The sequence below is a fragment of the Anomaloglossus baeobatrachus genome, chromosome 2, assembly GCF_048569485.1.
Source record: "Anomaloglossus baeobatrachus isolate aAnoBae1 chromosome 2, aAnoBae1.hap1, whole genome shotgun sequence".
Lineage (NCBI taxonomy): Eukaryota > Metazoa > Chordata > Amphibia > Anura > Aromobatidae > Anomaloglossus > Anomaloglossus baeobatrachus.
Genome location: NC_134354.1, coordinates 433385142 through 433409980, shown reverse-complemented (window position 1 = coordinate 433409980; position 24839 = coordinate 433385142). Strand labels below are relative to the sequence as shown.

At 42.3% G+C, this 24839-nt stretch overlaps 1 protein-coding gene across 4 annotated transcripts in view; it reads left to right on the top strand.

Annotated features, from left to right (window-relative positions):
- BCAS3 (BCAS3 microtubule associated cell migration factor) overlaps nt 1–24839 on the top strand; it is a 1792248-nt gene that overhangs the window by 350163 nt on the left and 1417246 nt on the right. For all 4 annotated transcript variants that reach the window (XM_075336241.1, XM_075336239.1, XM_075336242.1 and 1 more), the window contains exons 11-12: nt 8174–8250; nt 23765–23848. In XM_075336241.1, coding sequence (XP_075192356.1) covers nt 8174–8250; nt 23765–23848 — 161 coding nt within the window. The remainder of the gene's footprint in view (nt 1–8173; nt 8251–23764; nt 23849–24839) is intronic.

The following is a 24839-nucleotide window of genomic DNA, read 5'->3' as shown; positions in this document are numbered from 1 at the left end:
ATCTGATAAAACCCTGGAAGGACCGTCCAGCTCTGTCAGCAGGTCTGGCCCTTCCGGTCTGCAAGCAGACCATACCGGATGTCGGGACGGCGGAGACTCTGTCGGAGCGGCAAAAGACCGACGTCAAGCAGTTTGTAATCAACAATCACGAGTTTTTCTCGGAAAAGCCCGGGCAGACCACTCTCATTAAACATGACATCATAACAGAGTCTGGGGTAACAGTTCAGGTAAAGCCCTACCGAATACCGGTGGCTCGGCGGGAAGCTGTCTTCCGAGAAGTGAAGACCATGTTAGAGTTAGGTGTAATCGAGGAATCGCATAGCGCCTGGTCGAGTCCGATTGTGTTAATACCGAAACCAGACGGCTCCATTAGATTCTGCAATGACTTCAGGAGATTAAATGCGGTCTCCAAATTTGATGCATACCCTATGCCATGGGTCGATGAATTAATAGATCGGCTTGGAAAAGCCCGGTATATCACGACCCTAGACTTAACGAAGGGCTATTGGCAGATCCCGCTAACAGGGGCCGCTAAAGAGAAAACCGCGTTTTCTACACCGGAAGGTTTATACCAGTATGTGTATATGCCGTTTGGACTACACGGGGCACCGGCAACCTTTCAAAGGTTGATGGACCGAGTCCTGAGGCCCCATAGGCAATATGCTTCTGCGTATTTGGATGACATAGTCATTTACAGCCTGGACTGGGAGACGCACCTCCAGAAACTAGAGGCTGTGATTGAGGACCTGCGGGAGGCGGGTCTAACAGCAAACCCCAAGAAATGTCATATCGGGCTGGAAGAAGCCCGGTATTTGGGATACGTAATTGGGAGGGGAATTGTTAAACCCCAGATTGACAAGATACAAGCCATTCAGAAATGGCTGCAACCAGTCAACAAGAAGCAGGTGAGAGCATTTTTGGGAATAGCCGGCTACTACCGACGGTTCATTCCCAATTTTGCGGCTACCGCTGTTCCCCTGACGGACCTTACCAAAGGAAAAGACTCTGTCATGATCAAATGGACTGCGGCAGCCGAAGAAGCCTTCCATAACTTAAAACTAGCTCTTTGCTCTCAACCTGTGCTAATGACTCCTGACTTCCGCAGCGAGTTCGTGGTCCAAACGGACGCTTCTGATGCCGGTATAGGGGCTGTATTGTCACAACTGAAGGACGGAGAGGAACATCCGGTCCTTTATCTTAGTCGGAAACTTAATAAGCATGAACGCAACTATGCCATAGTGGAAAAAGAATGCTTAGCCATTAAGTGGGCTCTAGAGTCCCTTAAATATTACTTGATTGGAAGGAAGTTCCGGCTGATCACTGACCATGCCCCTCTCAAGTGGATGCACTTGAATAGGGAACGGAATGGCCGAGTGACCCGGTGGTTCCTTGCACTTCAGGCCTACCGTTTTACAGTGGAGCACCGCCCGGGGGTGCGGATGGGGAATGCTGATGCCCTGTCTCGTGTGCACTGTTTTGTGGTTGCTGTTGCTCAGCTGCAGTGGTCTGAGCAGAGGGGGGGGATATGTGAGACTCATGTGGGATTAGTGGATGAGGGCAGGTATATCTCACCCCGGTATCGGTCCTATGTGACTTAGCCTGGCCAGGATCACCTGGCTACTAATGGATTAATGGGAGGTGAAGGACGGAGGTAAAAGGAATCTGGGAAGTTGGGGGAGGGTCTCCATCTGGGAACACAGTAAGCCTGTCTGTGTAGGAGACACTTGTGAGGAGCAGTGCCTGATGTTTGTATGGTTTAGCTGGAAGGGAGAAGCCCTCCAGTTGGTAGTTAGGATAACACCGTGTATAGTTAGTGCCGGACAGGCAAGGATTTATTTTGTTGGTGTTTTTTTTCCTTTTGTTTATGCTTCACTGCAATAAACCTGACCAAGCGTCAGTTACAACTTGAATTCGGCTGTCTGCCTGAGGTGAATACGTGCCCTTTCAACCCAGCAAAGGCGATCCCGGAGCGTGTTATCACAATATATATATGTATATATATATATATATATATATATATATATATAATGCACGTTTGTTATAATAAACAAACGAAAAATGTTCAAAAACAGTGATCCAAAGTTCTATAGGAAAACAAATGGTACCACTAAAAATGTCACTGAGTTCTGCAAAGAAAGCGGCCCCCAAATTAATTTTTTAATTTTATGTGTGGCCCATGTACCTGTCACAGCAAGAAATGGAGCTAATGGGGAATAAGGGCTCTTGGACTGACCCTCAGGCTAGGGGGACCCTAGATATCCCTGATCCCAGAATGACCTCTGAAGGTAAGGACGTCTGGGCTGCCACCCTGGCCTTGCTCCTCACCAGCCCTGATCTAGTACCCTGCCACCACCCAAGGGGGGACCAGGATCAGAGAGATACCTTTACAGAAATTAGTCAAACAGGGTGGAAAACCAAAACTCTGTCACACTGCACCCAAATACAGAGATATAAGACAACAAATGGTAAAGGGGAAAAACCAAAGCAGGGAAGAAAATACAGGTGGCTGATGGGCTATTTTTTAAGGAGGGGGGGAGTGGTTACAAAAGCCTACAGCTAGGCTCTAATTAAGCAACTTTCTGCAAGGGAAAACTGACATTAACTCTTGCTGCGCCAACAGAAAGCAACATACATTTAATATAGTCTCCAGAGTAGGGAGAAAGTGGAAAAGGCAGAAACGTCATAAATCTCTCCACACCGAGAGATAAACGTGACAATACCCAGCCGAGTTTGAGACCATTGGTCTATATCAGCTTCCGCCCAGAAGGTGCAGGTGCAAAAGAAAAGCAGCGTGCCGTGTCAGGACGGAGGTTTTGGAAGAGAGGCCAGGCGGGCGGCAATCACCTGGGCAACAAGTAACTAGTCCAGTCCTAGACCGAGTCTGGAGGGTTGGGGGTGTCTGGGAACGGGAAGGAATTCTTTAGTGTTCTCAGCTACCTCGGTGCTTACAGCTGGACTGGTAGAATCTTTTTTAAGGCTGTGTCCGCCCTTTGCTTCAAGATAGTTGCCGTTCTAAACTCATCCTCTGGCAGAAATTGCTTTTGCCAAAGTTGCTTTTGACCATGTGCGTATTTACCGCGTTTTAGCCGCGTTCTTAGCGGTTTTTACCTGTTTTTCCATTGCTTAAAGTCAGATACGTTTCGATTACAAAGACACTACTAAATTAAGTTTTAACATACAAACACTATGAAAAAAGGGAAAAAAAAGAAAACAAATAGAAATTATTAAATCATAACAAAAAAAGTTTTATTTAATATAATTATAGCGGTTTTATACTATATATGGCTAAAATAACAAGAAATTAATATTTTTCATTAATTTAATTATCGGACTATGTGTGTGTGTAAAGGGACATATCATTCCATTATTTTGATGTCATAAACGCATGCGTTTTGGTAGTCCAAAACGCATGTTTTCTGCAGCTATAAAGCATGTAAAACACTGGAATTTTGATGTTGCTTTCTTTTTGCAACTTCTCATTGACTTCAATGTTAGCAAAATGCAGCCCAAATGGCAAAAACAATTGACATGCGACTTCTTTGAACGCAGAGTTTTTGCCCAAAATTATGCAAATTAAACGCAGCGTTTTGAACTGCAAAGTGCGCACAAGAAATCCCCATTTTCCATAGACTTTGCAGGAAAATCAAAACGCATGCCTTTTGGCATGAAAACACTGCAGTTCAAAACGCTGCGGAAAAGCAACTGAAACGCAGGTGGAAACGCAAAGTGCGGACACAGCCTTATTCATAGCTCAATCTGTGGATACCCATATGGAGGAGGGTTGAGGTTGAGCTTGCCACATGTAATGAAGCGAAAAAAAAGAAAGCATCGTCAAATGTAAAAAGAAGTAATTTTCTTTCATCCAATTTAAAAAATTAAAAATATTCTTTACTTGTACTATAATATAGTATAGTATATAAGCAACTGAAACGCAGGTGAAAACGCAAAGTGCGGACACAGCCTTATTCATAGCTCAATCTGTGGATACCCATATGGAGGAGGGTTGAGGTTGAGCTTGCCACATGTAATGAAGCAAAAAAAAAAAAAAAAAAGCTGCACCATAGAACTGGCAGATCAGGCCGTGTTGATGGTTAGGCGAGGATGAATACACGGTGTATTTCAGACCTGGGCGCGGCTGAATTCACTTTCTTCTCAACCGCCGTAGTTCAAACTATGTAGCCAATAAGGATCTGCGTTCTATACACGAACAGGCAGCAGCCAATCACCTTCTTGCCAGCATTTTTTTCTCAAATGGACTTTATTGACAATAACAACAGCAGAAGCTGCAGAGCTGTTAGCCAGCAGGGATTGGACCATTGCAATGTGCAGCGTAACCTATCGGATAGTCGCATTTCACAATCACTCCTCATTGGATAATAGTATTGTAAGGGAGCGTGGTGGGAGCCGAGAATGTTTTTAACGGTGTGAAAGCTTTTAGTATTAATACTTACAGTCAGACCACTTGAGCTCTGCTGTTCTGCTTCTGCAACAGCGCTCCCTTGCTGACCCTGTATGAGAGTATCTTGCTTTGTGCTATTATTAGTGACCTATCATTCTTTATCAGGTCTATAACTGTGGGCATTTCATATACCACTTGTGGGGCTATTGTTTTTGATTGTTAACATTAAGGCTATGTTCACACTGCTTTTTTGCAGCGGTTTTAGATGCAGATTTGCTTTGGTGTTATGGAAATCCATGCTAATAAAACACTGCTTTTTACAGTCCTTGCAAAGTCTATGAGATTTCTGAAATCTCATGCACGCACACAAACACGTCACGATTTTTTCCTGACGGTTTTGGGAAATACCTCCGGTTTTGCTGCGTTCTGGAAAGAATGAACATGTCAATTCTTTTCGGCGCTTTTACTACGGTTTTTCACCCCAGTGACAGGTGGACTCACATACCTTGCAAGTCCACCTGTCACTAGATACCCGGAATTGATCCAGGGTATCTGGCCAGCACTTAAATGGTGCTGGGGATAGGGGGATTGGAGCAGGTGCGGTATATTTACTGAATCACCGATGTGGCTGTACTTCCCACGGCTCCTCCACTTCCCTGCTTATTCCATATTCACTGCTTTCATCTGTGATTGGTTGCAGTCAGACGCGCCACCAGCATCTGACAGCAACCAATCACAGCCGCGGGTTCAGCGTTGACCTCACTCAGGCTATTTACGGTCACAGGTATCGCCAGCTGTGACCGGGAATCACCTGAGTGATGTCACCACTGATCGTGTGGCTCATTCATTTTCTGGAGCTCACAGCGGGCAGTCCTGTTCTATGGCGCTCACTGTGATCTTCAGATGTAGCAGAGCTGAATCGCCATGGGACTTCGTGTTTACTACATCGTACCTGCAGGGGTGATTATGGGGTTAATAAAGTTGTGAAAGAGGAGGCTTTTTGTATTTTATTTTAATTAAAGGACTTTTTTGATGTTTGTGTTTAATTCTTTTCACTTATTACAGATTGGTGATGGGGGGGGTCTCATTGACGCCTGCCATTACCAATATAGGGCTTACTCGCAGCTGTGAGCTGCGATTAACCCCTGATATTACCCCGATTGCCACCACACCAGGGCAATTCGGGAAGAGCCAGGTAAAGTGCTGGGAATGTTGCATCTAATGGATGCGAAAATCCTGGGCGGCTGCAGGCTGACGTTTTTAGGCTGGATCTCTCCAGCCTGAGAATTTTAGCCCCTAGCTATGGGCTTTATCTTGGCACAGTATCAATATTGGGGGAGACCGCACGCTGTTTTTTTTTTTAAATTATTTATTTAAATAATTAAAAAAAACAGCATGGGGTACCTCTTATTTTGATACCCAGCAAAGATAAAGCACACAGCTGGGGACTGCAGCCTGTGGCTGTAGGTGTTATGTGTGCTGGATATCAAAATATGCCGGGACCCTATGTCATTTTTTATTTATTTATTTATTTTTTACTGTACAATAGATCCACAGACTCCAGTGTGGGGGGAAGGGGAGAAATAGTGAATATGCATGAGGCTAATGAGCTGCACCAGAAGTAGGAAGGGCTGTGAGAGCAGGTACAGATGATCCTAGAATGTATGGGCTACTTCCAGGTTAATGGTGCTTTACACGCTGCAATATCGCTAACAATATATCGTTGAGGTCACGGTGTTTGTGACGCACATTTGGCGCCGTTAGCGACGTCGCAGCGTGTGACAGGCTGGAGCGACCTAAAACGATTGTAAAAAAGACAAAAATCGTTTGTTTTGGAAAGGTCGTTTAATGACAAAAAATCATTGTCAGGTAAGTAGCGATGTTGTTCCTCGTTCCTGCGGCATCACACATCGCTATGTGTGACAACGCAGGAGCGACGAACATCTCCTTACCTGCGTCCACCGGCAAAGCGGAAGGAAGGAGGTGGGCGGGATGTTACGTTCCACTCATCTCCGCCCCTCTGCTTATATTGGCCGGCCGCTTAGTGATGTCGCGGTGACGTCGCTGTGACGCCGAATGCACCTCCCTCTTGAAGGAGGGATTGTTCGGTGGTCACAGCGACGTCGCTGCACAGTATGTGCGTGTGATGCTGCCGTTGCGAACATTATCGGTCCTTTGTGAATATAGACTAAGGCGGGCTTTGCACACTACGACATCGCAGCCTGATGCTGCGATGCCGAGTGCGATAGTGCCCGCCCCCGTCGCAGCAGCGATATGTGGTGATAGCTGGCGTAGCGAAAGTTATCGCTACGCCAGCTTCACACACACACTCACCTGCCGTGCGACGTCCCTGTGGCCGGCGACCCGCCTCCTTGTTAAGGGGGCGGGTCGTGCGGCGTCACTGCGACGTCACACGGCAGGCAGCCAATCAGAGCGGAGGGGTGGAGATGAGCAGGATGTAAACATCCTGCCCACCTCCTTCCTTCCGCATATCCTACGGAAGCCGCAGTGAGGCCGGTAGGAGACGTTCCTCGCTCCTGCGACTTCACACACAGCGATGTGTGATGCCGCAGGAGCGAGGAACAACATCGGACCGTCGCGTCAGCGTAATCATGGATTACGCCGACGCTGCACCGATGATACGATTACGACGCTTTTGCGCTCGTTAATCGTATCATCCAGCCTTTACACACTGCGATGTCGCATGCGATGCCGGAAGTACGTCATTTTCAATTTGACCCCACCGACATCGCACCTGCGATGTCGCAGTGTGCAAAGTGCCCCTTACTGTGCTGAGCCGCATTTCATGGATTTTGTATTATACCCTTGATATGTTTTGGGTTGTCAACATGCATTGTAATTTTAAATGCTTTTAACATTGTGTGTGTTTTTGGGTCACAAAAAATTTATTTTATTAGTATACATTGGTGTGCACATCTTCTACACAGAGTCTTTTCTCTTGTTGCTTTAAGCCTTTGTCTGGACCGGAAAAATGTAATAATCTTAAATCTTAAACTTTAAGATTTTTCATAATGTCAGAGTCATATAATAGGTGTGGAGGCAGAGTTGGGGTAGAGGCGAGCCCCAAAATTTTGCCAGTATTGGGCCCTGAAATTCATAGTTCAGCCCTGTTTACCACAGCCACATACATTTGAGCAAGCATTTTAGATTATTACTTTTCATTAGCGCAGCAGGATAAGTTGTGAATGGCGGTTTTATATATGGGGGATGATGGACAACACTACACAAAAAATATATATGTTTTTTGAACATGTCTGTAAGTTACCATTGAACATTTTAACATGTACATCATAACCTCAATTTGTTGGGGGTAATATAATTTCCTGTGAAAGATATGCTCAAATAATTCTGAAGGTTGCAGATAAATATGGTGGATTTATAGTTCAGAGAAAACAAATATTTACAATATTTAAGACTTGATTTAATTTCAGGGCGCTAATGTTACACTGAGATTTGAAAGACAAGTCCTACGTGTCTCTAAACTTTCCCAAACAAAACTGTGTTTATTAAAAGAAAAAATAAAAACTACTCACAAAGCAAAACAATAAAAAGCTGCGTTTCAAGCTTAATTAACTTGTTACCACAATGTCTTAATGTTATCGTGTAAAACTCTCAGAAATGTAAGCAATTGTTGATAAATGTTTAGAGGTTTAAGCGTCCTTTGTTTAGAGATGTGTTTGTTTGGCTTGTTTCAAATACTCTGCCATTAGAAAATGTCTCACTGCTGTTTTTTGGAACCTTTTTTTCCCTCAGGCTGCTATCCCTGTCCTGGGCCAAATATGAATCCTATCGCTCTTGGGAGTCGCTGGCTTGCATATGCAGAAAACAAGGTAAGAGCTGTCTAGCTGATTGTAAAGTATTAGCTGCGACTTAATGGAACCAAGTTCAAATTGAAGTGTTTCCTTGGGACACATTGGCCCTGCAGATTTATAACAATAATCACCTTACTTATTATAACTGTACATTTTCTCCTCGTCCTCCACCCAGATAAGTATGTTTCACCATCTATGTAACCAGTTTCAAGAGGCCCATGGTAGGGAGTAACATTAGAGACCTCAATAAGTCAGCCATGTAATTACATATTACCAGTGAGTAGAAAACGACATTAAGAAGTGCATTATTGGGCCTTTACGGCAGTCACAAAGTTATAGCTTATTGAAACTACCACTAGAAATATTTGTAATTAGTGACTCACACTGTGAAACGTCTGAGTTATATGTGTTTACCCTAGGATTGGGTGACAATCAGTATGGCTTCCACAGAAAATAAAGCTCAACTTTCTCCAACTTCTGAATGCCATTGTGCCTACTTGTGTAGGGATGAATCCCCTTCTTCCTTACTTTGTCATTAGTACACAGATATCCTTACAGAAAAATATAATAACAGTTAAAAACCCATAAGGGAACAGTGAAGGCTACTTGTGAAGACTTTGTACATTTACTGGTGACTATTTTTATTATTCTCAAAGGAAATTATTTAGTTTCTCTTTAGATCATTTAGGCTCAGTTCACATACACAATATTGTAATAAGACAAAAAAAACACACAAAAAAACAGAAATCTAATAGATCCATTACAAGGCAGCATTGGGATCCTATGAAATGTATTCTTTAGAGCAATCTAATTCCAGCCCATTCAAAACTATTCTTATACTGTGGATAGCAAAAAGAACGAATAAATCAATTTGGAACAAATGAAGCCAGATATGTCACTCGAAGCAAGGATCACCAAGCTACGACCTGTCTATTTTGGACACATCATACTGAGAGAGCAGTCATTGGAGGACATCATAAGGCAATGAGTAAGACCAGCAACCCTATGGCTTGATACTATCAAGGGAAGACCCTGGTGGAGGTATCTAAGCTTACTTAAAGTGAACCTGTCATCAGAAATTTAGCTATAAAGCTAAAAGTTCACCCCTCTGCAGCTCCTGGGCTGCATTCTAGGAAGCTTCCTATAGTTCTTGTGGCCACTTTTATACCAAAATAAACACTTTGTAAACGTACCTTTTCTTATGCAAATTTCGTAAATCTTCCATGGGGGCGGGCTGCCTGGGGTCCGTTGCTGTTCCTCCAGCAGATTTACGCCGCCCCCGAACGCTGAATTTCAAAGCTCAGGACGCCGCCCCTGGGTGCCCGTGGTCCCGCGCATGCGCTGTTCCACTGTAGCGGTGCCGTGCACTGTGTGCACGTGTGACCGCTGGTGACGCTTTGCGCGGGCACAAGGTTATGGGCGGCGCTGTGAGTGTCATCAGCAAGTGCCGCCCATAACCTCGTGACCGCACTTTCCCCTATTACTCCAGCGTTATGCGCAAGCGCTCGCTGGCCAGATGACCGGACGTCACCTCTTTCCCATCCTGCTCAGCAGCAGGTGACGTCCGGTCATCTGGCCAGCGAGCGCTTGCGCATAACGCTGGAGTAATAGGGGAAAGTGCGGTCACGAGATTATGGGCGGCACTTGCTGATGACACTCACAGCGCCGCCCATGACCTCGTGCCCGCGCAAAGCGTCAGCAGCGGACACACGTGCACACAGTGCACGGCACCGCTACAGTGGAACAGCGCATTCGCGGGACCACGGGCACCCAGGGGCGGCGTCCTGAGCTTTGAAATTCAGCGTTCGGGGGCGGCGTAAATCGGCAGGAGGACAGCAACGGACCCCAGGCAGCCCGCCCCCATGGAAGATTTATGAAATTTGCATAAGAAAAGGTACAAGTTTACAAAGTGTTTATTTTGGTATAAAAGGTGCCACAAGAACTATAGGAAGCTTCCTAGAATGCAGCCCAGGAGCTGCAGAGGGGGGAACTTTTAGCTTTATAGCTACATTTCTGATGACAGGTTCCCTTTAAGATCGATCTTTCTACAGAGCATTCATCCATCAAGTCACCATGGCTCGAGATTGAGCTGAAGGCCGGTTAAAGAAAAGAGAGAACAGTTTAGTTGGCTGTCCAGTTAGGACATTATACATTGTCAAAACAATATTTTTTTATCCACATCAACCAATATTGGACAGGTAATGTAAACTAACTTTCTAACTGGACACATTGATAAGCTGCAGCACCGCCTCTGCATAATAACCCTCCCTATTTATTGAGTAGGGTTAATATTATTCACCATGTAAAATCCATTGAAATCTTTCTTCTAAGAAAAATAAAAAGACTAAAACTGGTTTCCACCAAAAAGACAGGCGTCATGTGCATATAATTATGGTGATTGTATGGAGACAGTTTTATAGGTATGTTTTCCTCTGTATGCAGTTGTGTAAAAACCTATGCATCTTCTAGAATGGCCCCAAAATGTGCTAATCGGACAATTGTTTCATGTTTCTGATTGAAGTAAGGCCAGCAGCCATTTGTGTGGGTGGTTTTCTGCCCAGACTATGATGCTTCCTGTGTTACTCAGTTTGCCTGAAGTACATCCCAGAATTTCTCCCCATCAGTCATTCATATTTTGGCCCATAATACAGATTCCTTTCTCTCCAAACTTCACTCAGGAAATAGCGTGAAATTTGTTTCAGTGCCACACTTGTATACATGTTTGTTCACATCTGTAATTTATTTCTCTTAAGGGATGGAGACATGCAAGAAAAACGGATATAAATGTTGTTTTTGACATCATAAACATATCATCTCACAGACCCTGCCACACGTATACAATTGGTGGTATTGTGCAAGGGCTTAAATGTTACACATAAGAAAAGTATGCTGCTGCCATTTACTGAAAAGCAAACCAGAAATATCAAGAATGAGATGGAAAAACTTAAGTTAATTTTCAGAATGTAACAATTCAGACACTTGGGCAACATTAACCCTACCTTTTAGCAAGTAATGATAGAAGCTTTATTCTACTTTTCACTTAATGTCTCTCACAGTTATAGTTCTCGGCTGAAACACAACAGAGCTTAAAATCTTTTTACACCAAAGACATAAACTACTGATAGGATTTTTTTTTTTTTTTTTTTTAAATATTCCCTTAATCAGGCTCCAGATCGAAGAGAAAGAGGATAGCACAGAGGTAAATAGACAGAGTGCTTATTTTGTCCCCTCTACTATTTGTAAGTAGACCTCCTTTACTGACCGTCCAATGATTAATGTTTCTAAAGAGGAAAAAATGGCTACAAAATACATCACTTAGATGACATAATACACCTGACTTGTTTCTTCGCTAAAAAGCCACCAATGCATCTTTAGAGGTGTGATATAACTATAAGGCCTTGTGTACATGTTGAGTATTTGGTCCGTACTTTAGCTCAGTATTTGTAAGCCAAAACCAGGCAGGGGTAAAAAAAAAGAAAAAAAAAAGAAGTGGTGCCCATGTTCCTATTATACTTTTTTTTTTTTTTTTACTGTTCCACTCCTGGTTTTGGCTTACAAATGCTGAGGTAAAACACTTACCAAATGCTCAACGTGTGCTTGTGGCTCAAGCGGCACTGGTATCAGTGCTACTTTGATTGCAGTTTAACATGCGCAGACAAAGTCTCAATGTCAATCAGCATGTGTGGTCCTTCAGTCACAGAAAAAAGCCAGGAGGACATTAAAGAATCACTCCCATCAAAGTTTTTATCCTTTTAATATATTGCAATTATCATATTATTTAGCACTATGTACTTATAATTGCTTTTTTTGCCCTTCTACCCAGTTAATTCTTCTATTTTATTTTCCTTTAGGTCTATGACATCACATGATTAACAACAGACTAGCTGAATCCTTCTAAGCTCTATGTAGTAACAGCAAGTCTCTTTTCCTTGCATGAGCCTTGAGTCACTGCAAAAGTCCCTGACAGGGGGAGTAGGGAGGGAGCAGCTGGGTCAGGAGTTGAAGAGCGGGGTGACTCATGCAGGGAAAAGAAACAAAACCCAAAGGTGCTCCAATGGGTGAATCAGTTCACCTGAGTCCAAGGAGGAATGCAAGGCAAGGCTCACCTGGAATAGTTGAGTAGCAGGCACAACTCTGTCACAAACGTAAATTAGACCAACTGCCGCTTGGTTGCTCCGTCTCCAGACTTGATACAATATAGAAAGAAGAAAATTGAAGCAACTTCCAAGCTCTGTTGGTGTGATATTTTACCTTTATTCAATACAATGCGTTTCAAGGACCCAAAGTCCTCTTCCTCAGGCATGTGGAAAAGGGACAAGAAACTCCCAGTTTCTCCTTAGAGCTTAGAAGGATTCAACAGAGCTTTAGAATGCTATTAAAGGGTAACAACCACCAGGATTTGCACATATAAAGTAAAGGCACTGCTATACTGGCGCAAGGATGGTGAATCAAATCATACCTTCACTTTCCGGATTGGATGTTTCATTGCAGTTAAAAGTTTTATCAAAGTTCCAAAAATCAGTGCACTAGTGGATTGGTGCGTGCAGTATGGTGGGACTACAGTATGTGAGTCAGGTCTTCTTTTATTATTTCTCCCCTGTGTGGTTTCATGGCCTCTATATAAATAGATTCCCCCCATCACTGTGATTATAATTATGTCCGGCGCTTGCACAGTATACACTTGAAGTATTTTGGTCACTTCAATAAAATGGCGCCGGAGGCGTAGCGTGCGTATACCGCTATCTCCGGCGCCATGTTATTGAAGTTGCTGTCCTCTGGCTTGTGACATGTCGGATGATCGTTTTACAGGTGGCGCATGCGCCCTCACATCTTCTGCCCTGGTAAACACCACAGGAGCGCTCACGGTCACAAGACAAGAGGAGACCCTGCCCCCAACAGCAGAGCACTGCAGAAACACTTTCACTGGACGCTTCAGAGGAGGACACTTTTCTTAGAACGAGCATCCGAGGTGTCACAAGCCAAAAGACAGCATCTTCAATAAGATGGCGCCAGAGATAGCGTTATGTGCAGGCACCATCTCTGGTGCCATTTTCATGAAGTGACTGACATACTTCTGTTGTATGTAGCATAAGCGCCTGCCATAATTATAATCGCAGCAATGGGGGGAATCTGTTTACATAAAGGCCATGAAAACACACAGGGTAGGAAAGATAAAGGAAGACCCACATAGTCTCACCCTGCTGCACATGCCAATCAACTGCTGAACTGATTTCTGGAACTTTGATGAAACGTTTTATTGCAATGAAGCATCCAATCTAGAAAGTGAAGGTTTCATTTATTCACCATCCCAGCACCAGTATGGCACTACCTGTACTTTATATGTGGTGGTTGGTTCCCTTTAACCTGCAGATTAATGTTATCTGCAGGTTAATAGCATATGTATTTCTGTTATTTTGTCTTTTTTATTTATTAAATTGTTAATGTAAAAAGCATAAATCATATGGATTACACTATAGATGTAAGTCCTCTGTTTTTTCTGGATGAAAAACTGAGTATTTTGTAGTGATTGGTCTGAAACTGGTCTTAGGCGGGCTTTACACGTTGCGACATCTCTACCAATTGCTAGCGATGTCCAGCGTGATAGCACCCGGTCCCGTCGCACATGCGATATGTGGTGATTGCTGCCATAGCGAACATTATCACTACGACAGCGTCACACGCACATTCCTGCTCGGTGACATCACTGTGACTGCCGAACAATCCCTCCTTCAAGGGGGAGGTGAGTTCGGCGTCACAGCGACGTCACCGCGACGTCACTAATCGGCAGGCCAATAAAAGTGGAGGGGCGGACATGAGCGGGACATAACATCCCGCCCACCTTCTCCCTTCCGCATTGCCGTCGGGACGCAGGTAAGGAAATATTTGTCGCTCCTGCGGGTTTACACACCACAGCGATGTGTGGTGCTGCAGGAACGACAAACAACATCGTACCTGCGGTCGAACCGACATTATGGAAATGAACGACGTTACACAGATCAGCGATATTGTACGCTTCTGTGTTCGTTCATCGTCGCACCTAGGATTTACACATTGCGATGTCGCTATCGGCGCCGGATGTGCGTCACTAACGACGTGACCACGACGATATATCGGTAGCGATGTTGCAACGTGTAAAGCCCGCCTTAGAGTTTGTTAAGACTAACATATTTTACATATAGCAACAAATAGCATATGGACAGCACCATGGCTTATGCAAATCAATGGTGTAGTTTACATTTTCCACATGTACCCATGATCTGTATGTAAGAGATCACAGCATTCACTAGTCTGATCCCTTTTTTTGGGATCAAACGCGCCCATTAAACTCAATGCATTAAAAAAAATTGATGCTTTTCAGACACCATCCAAGTGGCATGTGTTTTTTTATGGATCGGTTGCAAAATATGTGTTTTTTATGGATCTGTTGCAAATATAAACGTAGGAAAGCTGTATTTGGTCTTGTATTATTTTTTGATTGCTGATGTATAAAATCTTTTGTCATACAAGTGTCATACTAATGTAAAAAATGGCCAACAGATGATAGCCTACGGATGGCTATCCAAGTGAAAAATCGTCCATTTTTTAATTACTAGCAAATTTTAAATATAGAGGATACATGCTGCCCGCAAGCCGCATATATCAGACATTGGCTGTATGACTTCAGCCAGGTATATTTGACTGTGAAACATTTGGGGAGTATCAGGGAAAAACATACTAAAGAAAAAGCCGCATGACTGAATAGTCGAAAGGGCCTGTCCCTGGCGGATTCTGCCGCCCACTGCCAATGGTTGACAGATCCTTATATATACACGCAGGGAGTGACCCATCACTCAAGATGAGAGGGTGGGGAGAAGCCAAAGGGCACCTTCTTTGTCAACTAGTCTTCTGCCTGCTTTTAAAGAGTCAAACATACATGGTTGAAATCATAAAGCCAGTGTCTCATACACGCTGCACTATTTGAGCAGCATATATCTGCTGTCAGATTTTATTTAAGAATGCTGCATCCTCACAGTGTGTATAGTACAAACTGTTAGGATTTTGCATGTTACAGTGGCAGAAGAAAATGTGTCTCAGCCTGTAAAATGTTCTTTTTCTCAAAGCAGTGCCTCTATTCTCAGTGGTTTGTACACAGTCTATATAGTCTGGACAGCATTGTGGCTCAGTGGTTAGCATTGTAGCCTTGCAAGATATTTGTATGTTTTCCACAGGTTTAGTGTCGCACTCCAAAGACATACTAATAGGAAACATAGATTGTGAGTCACTGGGGACAGTGAGTGACCAGTTGCTTCCAGACGTTACTTAGCTGTTCTGTGAAGACCTAAGAGGTTTATTTGAGAACATTAGGAATCAAATAGCATCATGAAAACCAAAGAACACACAAGACAGGTCAGTGATAAAGTTGTGAATAAAAGTAAGGCAGGATTAGTTTAAAAAAAATAGCCCAAGCTGTGAGTCTGAACATCTCATTGAGGACTGTTCAATCCATCATTCAAAAATGGGAGGAGTATGTTACAACTGCACACCTACCAAGACATGGCCATCCACCTAAACTGACATTTAAAGCAAGCAGAACACTAATTAGAGAAGCAGCCAAGAGGCACCTGGTCACTCCAGAGGAGCTGCAGAGATCCACAGCTCAGGTGGGAGAATCTGTTCACAGGTTAACTATATATACCCCACATACCTGGCCTTTATAGAAGAGTTACAAGAAGAAAGACCTTTTTGAAAGCAAGCCATAAGAAATATCGTTTGCAGTTTGCAAAAAGCCATGTAGGGGACCCAGTTAGCATGTGGACGAAGGTGTTCTGGTCAGATGAGATCAAAGTAGAACAAAATGCTATGTGTGGCAGAAAACTAAGACTACACATCACTTTGAAAACACCATACCCATTGTCAAACATGGTGGTGGCAGCATCATTCTGTGGGGATACTTTTTTTTCAACAGGGAAGCTGGTCAGAGTTGATGGGAAGATGGATAGAGCTAAATACAGGGCAGTCCTGGAGGAAAACCTGTGAGAGGTAGCAAAAGATTTGAGACTAGGTTCACCTTCCAAAAGGACAACAACCCTAAACATACTGCCAAAGCTACAATAGAATGGTTTAGATCAAAGCATATTCATGTGTTTTAATGGGCCAGACAAAGTAGTGCAGACCTAAATCCCATTAAGCATTTGTGGTAAAACTTGAAAATTGCTGTTCACAGATGCTCTCCATCCAATCTCACGGAGCTACAGCTATATTACAAAGAAAAATGGGCAAATAATTCAATCTCTAGATGTGCAAAGCTTGTAGAGTCAAATCCCCAAAAGACTTGCAGTAGTAATTGCCGCGAAAGGTGGTCCTACAATGCACTGACTCGGGGCTAAATGCAAATGCACATCACAATTTTTAAATTTAGATTTTAAAGTAGTTGGAAAACCATGTGTCATTTCCTTTCGGGTTCCCTCACATCTGCGTATTAATAATTGCTCCAACATTCATTCAGAAAAGTGGGACGAGTGTCAAGAGCATTTGCTGTGTATGGCACTGCGTATTTCATGCGAGTGCACAATTTTTTTCTTGTGTAACATCCGGATGCCATGCGTATGCCATCCGTATGCAATGCCTTTTTAATATCATCTTTTACACGCTTGAATACTCTATATAAATTATTGCTAATTGTCAGAAATAATAAAGCAATGAAATATAAACAGATAGATAGATAAATGAGATAGATAGGATAGATATCCTGCAGATAAATATGGTAATGTCCCAAACCCCCTACATATTATAAACTTGCACCCTTTAGTGTCTTTCATGTGGCACAAAAGAGTGTTTAGACTAACAAATAAATAATTTACAAAAACAGAGTGAGGTCCCCCTTAGTTTTGATTACCAGCAAAGGTAAAGCAGACAGCTGGGGGTTAGTATTATCAGGCTGGGAAGGTCCATGGGTACTCAGTCATTCCCAGACTAAAAATATCAGCCCCCAGCCGCCCTAGAAGTGGTGCTTCAAATGTGATTTTTTTTCTCGCGTTGCATTCACCAATTTTAAACACAGACGTGAGCAAACCCTTAAGCGGGCTTTACATACAACGACATAGCAACGAGATGACGTTGGGGGTCACGGAATTCGGGAGGCACATCCGGCCTCGTTAGCGACATCATTGTGTGTGAAACGCACGAACAACCGTTAATGATCAAAATTACTCACCTAATCGGTGATCGTTGTCCAGTCGTTCTAATCCCACTTATCGTTGCTGTTGCAGGACGCAGATTGTTCATCGTTCCTGCGGCAGCACACATCGCTATGTGTGACACCGCAGGAACGAGGAACATTATCGTACCTGCGGCCGCCCGTAATGAGGAAGGGAGGAGGTGGGCGGGATGTTCGGCCCGCTCATCTCCGCCCCTCCACTTCTATTGGGCGGCCGCTTAGTGACGCCAAACGAACCGCCCCCTTAGAAAGGAGGCGGTTCGCCGGCCACAGCGACGTCGCTAGGCAGGTAAGTATGTGTGACGGGGACTAACGATGTTGTGCGCCACAGGCAGCGATTTGCCCGTGACGCACAACCGACAGGGGTGGGTGCTTTCACCAGCGACATCGATAGAGATGTCGCTGTGTGTAAAGCCCGCTTTAGACTAAGGTACTGTATTTCCGTGCAAATCTTTCTGGTTTCTGTAACAAATATGTGGCAAAATTTTGAATACAATCGTAGCAGCACAGTGACCTATTCCCGAATTCTTGGTTACAGTTTATATTCCTGTGCATGATAGTTTACATCACAATTTATATAACTATTATCTACTGTAGTGGTTGTGTATTATTTAATGTTAATTCCTAAATTTGGTTATTTCCCTATTTGAAAAGCATAACTGTCTCTACTCCTCTGTGAATATCGGTTTCTCACTGTATAATTAAATGTCGTATAAAAAGCCGTCTTCCCAAATCCTTCTCTTTGTTAATACCATTTCTCAGAGGATGCATAAATAAATGAAAATTAGCATCAATTAAATAGAGAAAAATCCACTGTAAAATCCTCTAGTAAATCAAATATTTAATATTACACAGACAGAACTAAAGCAGGCGATTATGTTTATTTACATTTATTTGTGGTAGCCGTGCCAGACCAAATCTCCCTCTTGCAACAAATCTGCATTCTTAATGGATATGTTTTGCTATTAAAGAGCAAAGCTGCTCCGGCTACAGTCTGAGTGGCACCCAGAAGATTATTAGGATCGGGATAAGTATCTCAATTAAGCATTTTGTTTCATTTTGTGGGATAAAGCATGCACTCAGTTATATAAAATCTTGTATACTCATTTGCTAGCACAGTCATTCCATAATCTAAACATCAAAGAGCTTGTGAAAGTATTATTGTATGATGTCTTCTATAATTATTATTCATGAAAATTATTACAGACTTATCCTTTCGTAAGGGAGCTAATACTTTAATTTCTGTATGATGGCAGATAGGCTGCATGGTGGGTTGTAAAAATTCATTGCATGGCTGAAATTTGACCTGTGTGCTTTTAGTAAGGTCACAATCTGAGAACGTCTAAAAATGTAATAACCCGTTGAGGTTTTTGGATGGCAATGCCAAAAAGTGACAGTGCTCCTGAATCCTCATGCAGGGTTTCTCACTTATGGTAGGAAAAATGCCCATTCCTCCGATTTCTTTCTTTTTCTGACTTTTCGTATGGTCATTGGCAAGTAACATCTCCTTTTATCTGTGGTTTCTTATAGTATTAAACATTACGTTCAAGGTGTATCCGAATGTTTTTGTCCATCTGAAATGTGTATGACTTCTTAGATCCTTTAAATGGAACCTGACAGGTCCCCCATGCCCTCCAAACCACTGACATGTCTCTTCTTTTATAAATACCCTACCAAATAAACCCTTCATAGTGTTTGACACATGAGCAGATCAGTATTTTTTAAGTCTGTTTTTAATATGCTAAGTAACCTTTTGACTAGTCAGTGGGGCATTTGTATCCCCAAACTAGTCATCCCAGTCAGCATGTTATCACAACCCTGTGGGCATGATATCATGATTTGCAAGAGCTACCATCATTGCTAGCTCTCTGCAAATCTCGTGCATGCGCGCAACTTTCCTTCTCTGCAAATCTGGTGCATGTACGCAATTTTCTTTCTTAAAGGTCATTGGGACTCTGAAGCCGGGTGTATGCCTCCTGGCTTCAGAGGTGCAGATGTCCACTAGAAGAAAAGAAGCTTGATCTTTGGCTTCTCTGTTGACATCAGCGTTCTTCACTTTCAGACATGCACTGTGTTCCTCTGAAGTCAGGAAGTGTACACCCGGCTTCAGAGGCACAATGACCTGTGGGAAAGAAAGTCACACATATGGTCCATATTTGCAGAGAGTTGATGTTGACACTGACTCTTGCAAATCATGTTATCACGTCCACAGGGGTGTGATAACATCCTGATTGGCATGGCTAATCTGGGGAAACAAACGCCTCATCGGCTAGTCATGATTTATTATCATATTAAAAACCGACTTTATAATATATTTTTTTAAAAATCCTTTTTTTGTTTCAAACACTATAAAGGGTTTGTTAGATATGCCATTTATTATAGAATAGAAAACGGTATGTTCTTTTTAAGTCTGAAAAAAGTTAATAAGAATAAAAAAATACATTTTTCTGTAGTGACATCAGTAAGGAACTAACTGGTTGACAAAGTACTTGAGTATTATTAAAAATCAATAAAGAATAAAATTTGAACTGGGGCCATCGTGATAAATGTATGATCTCGCCCCACCACGGCCTCTAAGCCACATATTACAGAGATGTATAAATTGAGCATTGGTCAGCTATGTGCACAGCCACACCAGTAAACTTCTATGGAGTGGCTGCATTAAAACTCCATTATAAAAATTAGTAGCATTCTCACTGGTGAGGCGCCCTGTACTTCAATATTTATCACGTATTCTGTAGATAGGTGCCAAATTATTTTTGTGTTAATTCCCTTTTAGCTAGATAAAAGATAGCACTTTAGATACATGTATTAGTTTTAGTGTACTCAGAGACAATAAGGAATCTTTTGAAATATGTTTTCATTTCAATAATGAAGAAGCATTGAATGTATACTGTAAGGTTTTAAAAATTGAAGTTTATTTTATTTAAAGCTAAAGGATCAGTTAGCTTAAGGAAATATATAAATGTAATGATCTACTATGTCCTAAATATAATAGTTTATAGATTAGCTGAATATATGACCAAAGGTAAGGACCAAGAGAATAAGATATAAGAACAGGAGGAGTCACTACATGTATCCAGAGTTGCCATTAATAGAGATGAGCGGACCCGTGGAAATTAAGGTTCTGCTGGTCAAGCTGAACTTTTTTAAAATTTGGGTTTCGGACCCGGACTTGACCTGAACTTCATTTTAAGTCACTAATTGGGTAGTTCGGGTCTCCGCGCACATGCAGCCAGCCATAAACGGCGCACTTCCAGGGCCAGGTGGATGGGGTTTCTTCCATTTTTTTTTTTTTTTGGTGTACACTACATCAGATCACTCTGTTGTTATCCCCATTGCGAGTCGATCAAACACTGCAAGCAGCTCGCACTGGGCCGAGTACTCTGCATACCTTAGCACAGCAATGCTCTCGCAAGTGGTTTGCATTCGTAAAGCATCCAACCTCTGAACTCAAACTTTGTTTTCTTAGAAAATTCTGAGTTTGTACCGAACACCAAACTTCAGGTTTGCACATCTCTATCTATCTATAATCTATTATGTGGCTATGAGTCACCACAACCTTTTCATAAATCATCACGAGTGGCCGTGTCTGTGGCAAGTGTTCAATTAAAAGCTGGTAATTTTATGGCCAAAGTGCTATGTGAATCTTGGTGGCAAGACAAGAAATTGCACTATATTTTGATTTTGTGGCGACCAACAGCTTATTTCAAAGAAGTGCAATAGTAGATTTGGAAAATAGTTCCTTATTGTAATTAGGTAAAATCTGGAGGTCATAAAATGGGTACACTAAATATAAATGTGGCTTCTGGTCTCTATATAACTCCTAAAATACAAAAGAATGGACTTTGGATATAAGCGATGGAAATAAGAGATTGCCATAGCCACACAATTCATGCATTTAGGTGCAGGATCTACAGTCCCTGACAGAAGTTCTGTCGCTTATCCATGTTATGTAAATAAAAGCTTATAACCTGACTTTAAATTCATCCATTGGTTTTATAAATTACTCTTTTGAAAGCTGAAACCCTCCCAAATTTGGTTTATGTTATGAAAATAAAGTTGCTGCAAAGCTGAAATATTGATCATTTAATGAACACAGAAAGGTTAGATTTTGGCAAGACAAAAGTTTTGTCGCCCACAGAAAGTAATGTGAAATTCAAACAAATTGTTAACTTCTAATACAAAGATATGATGCATAAGATTAGTGAATGACGTTGTGGTACTATTAGAGCTATATTTAATATTTTGTGTGACTTCAATGAGCTTGAAGGACTGCATCCATGCGGTTCAACAATGATTCATACAATTTATTGATGAAGTCATCAGGAATAGCAAAGAATGCAGTCTTACATGCCTCCCAGAGTTCATCTAGATTCTTTGGTTTTGTCTTCCAAGCTTCCTCTTTCATCCTACCCCAAACATGCTCAATGATGTTAATGTCTGGTGACTGGGCTGGCCAGTCCTTGGGCACCTTGATCTTCTTTACCATGAGGAACTTTGTTGTAGAGGTGGATGTATAAGATGGAGCACCATTCTGCTTCAGAATTTTACTCCTTTTATGATTGGGAATGTAAGAGGTAGCTAATACATCTTGATATTTTAGGCTATCGATATTGCCTTCCACCTTGCAAATGTTTCTCACACCCCCATACTGAATGTAACCCCTGCCCATGATCTTTCCACCACCAAACTTAACTGTTTTCTGGAACCATACGGGCTCCAGTAGGTCTCCTGCAGTATTTGCGGCGGCTGTGGTGTAATTCAACTGAAGATTCATCAGAGAAATCCACCTTCTGCCACTTTTCCAGCATCCATCTGTTTAGCAGGCTGTGGGACTTGGCAAATTCCACACGTTTTTTTAATTGCCTTTCATTTAGTGCTGGCTTCTGGGCACTGATTCGACCATGGAGGCCATTTTGAGACAGAATCCTACAAACTGTTCTAGTTGACACAAGGACTTGAGGTGTCCAGGTCTGTTGGAGCTCTGCTGCAGTGGAAAAGGAGCTGGCTTTGGATTCTCTAACCAACAAATGTTCCTCCTGAGCAGTTGTCTTGTGGGGTCTGCCGGACCTGGGCTTGTCAAAAATATCTCCAGTCTCTTGAAATCTTTTTTTAATTCTTTGCAGTTGACGCTGAGACACATTCTGAAGAACAGATCCACTGCAGAGGTGGCTGGCACCTTTAATCAAGGCTTTGGTCACATAGTGGATTTTTGGCATGTTGTCAGAGGTCAAGTTGCAGTTCAAGTGAAGGTCTGGGGTGCTGGATTTCTTTTTATACACACCCACTAATTAACCGATCATTTAGTGAGCACAGGTGAGGATGTAAACTAGGATTGGGTATATTATATGACAAGGCGACAAAACATTTTCCTTGCCAAAATCTGACCTTTCTGTGTTCATTAAATGATCAATATTTCAGCTTTGCAGCAACTTTATTTTCATAACCTAAACCAAAGTTGGCAGGGTATCCGCTTTCAAAAGAGTAAATTATGAAACCAATAGATGAATTTAAAGTCATATTATAAGCTTTTATTTACATAACATGGATAAGCGACAGAACTTCTGTCAGGGACTATAACAGAGAGGTTATTCTATAGTTATACCTTAACAATGACAAGAATTATTAGTCTAAAGTTTTATTTTACTACTGTATATAACTGTCCGCTTAGCAAATGCAGACATGTTATTTAAAGGGCAGGAAACCGGATAATGTTTTGGAAAAGTAATATTTTTAATTTCATGCTTGTGTTCACACAGTTCAGGATGTACAAATATGTGATATGGATTATATGACACAAAAACCACCATTGGGTAGAGGGAATTCCAGCGATTGATGGATCTCAATCTAATGTACAGACTTGTCATGAATTATTTAGTAGTATTTATTTATAAGGCGCCAACATGTTCCACAGGACAGTAGGAGTCAAAACCAAGGCAATTTTCTGTATGACATTATCTCAACTTTCATTCAATCAGAAATGACATGGAGACCAACAGAAACAGATCTTCAAAGACATTGAGATATTCATAGTACAATCAGACGTTCTTTAGTATCAGTATAATGTAGGATAGACAGTTAATTGTGGGCAGCACTCAGTCACAATCTTTATTTTAAAGCTGCAGAATAGTTTTTCCTACATGTCGGTTATATCAGCATTTTTGCCTTATTTTTTCATTTACAGAGCTAGAAGAATTCATTTTAGTGTTATTGAATTAGGAAAATCATCTTATTAAGTGTAGTTATAACAATTGTTTTATTGGATTTGCATTTATTCTGCTTTAGCTTATTGTTTTAGAAAAGTAATGTGGTTATGTATTTATATGTTGACAGCTCATCCGGTGCCACCAGTCTCGGGGAGGAGCATGTGGAGATAATATTCAATCTTATACTGCTACGGTTATTAGTGCCGCTAAGGTGAGTAAAATGCAAGTTGGATGTTGTATGGTGAAAGCGTAGGAACATTGATAGTGTTTAGTATCATAACCCAACCAGATAAATACCTTGAATTTAAAAATAAGAGATTATATAATATCCCCAAACCTATATATTTTATTGGAGTCAACACCTTGCGCATTTTAAAAATATCGCCCACTACTTTACATTCCTGTGTGCCTTCACGCACCTTTCCATGAACATAACATCTTATAAAAAAATGAAATGCTAAAAATCTGATAAATAAAGAGACTGAAATATGCAACTATACCTAAACGCTGCTTTACATGGTACGACCGATTGTGCGATTTCACAATCGATCGTACCCGCCCCCGTCCTTTTTGCGTCACGGGCAAATCGCTGCCCGTGTCGCACAAAGTCAGTAACCCACATCACACATACTTACCTCGTGCGACCTCGTTGTGGGCGGAGAACGTCCACTTCCTGGAGTGGGAGGGACGTTCGGCGTCACAGCGACGTCACACGGCCGCCGGCCAATGGAAGCGGAGGGGCAGAGATGAGCGGGACATAAACATCCCGCCCACCTCCTTCCTTCACATAGCCGGCGGCGGCCGCGTGACGCAGGTGAGCTGCTGTTCATCGTTCCCGGGGTGTCACACGGAGCGACGTGTGCTACCCCGGAAACGATGAACAAATAAATTAAACAATATTATGGAACCTAGCGAGCAGTACATGACTCACTATTTGTGAGCGATACTGCGTCGCTAGGAGGTGTCACACAGGCCGGCATCGCCAGCGATGCCAGATGTGCATCACAAAAACCGTGACCCCGACGATCTATCGTACGATAGATTGTCTGGTGTAAAGCAGCCTTAAGAATAAAACCTCAAGATGTGCATAGCTATGTGATCTTTGTGATCAAATTGATAAAAAACAATCAAATTTTACAGAATGAGCTCAGTTTACAAGTCGGAGTTAGGTGAAATGAAACTTATCAGTTGAAGTGAATGAC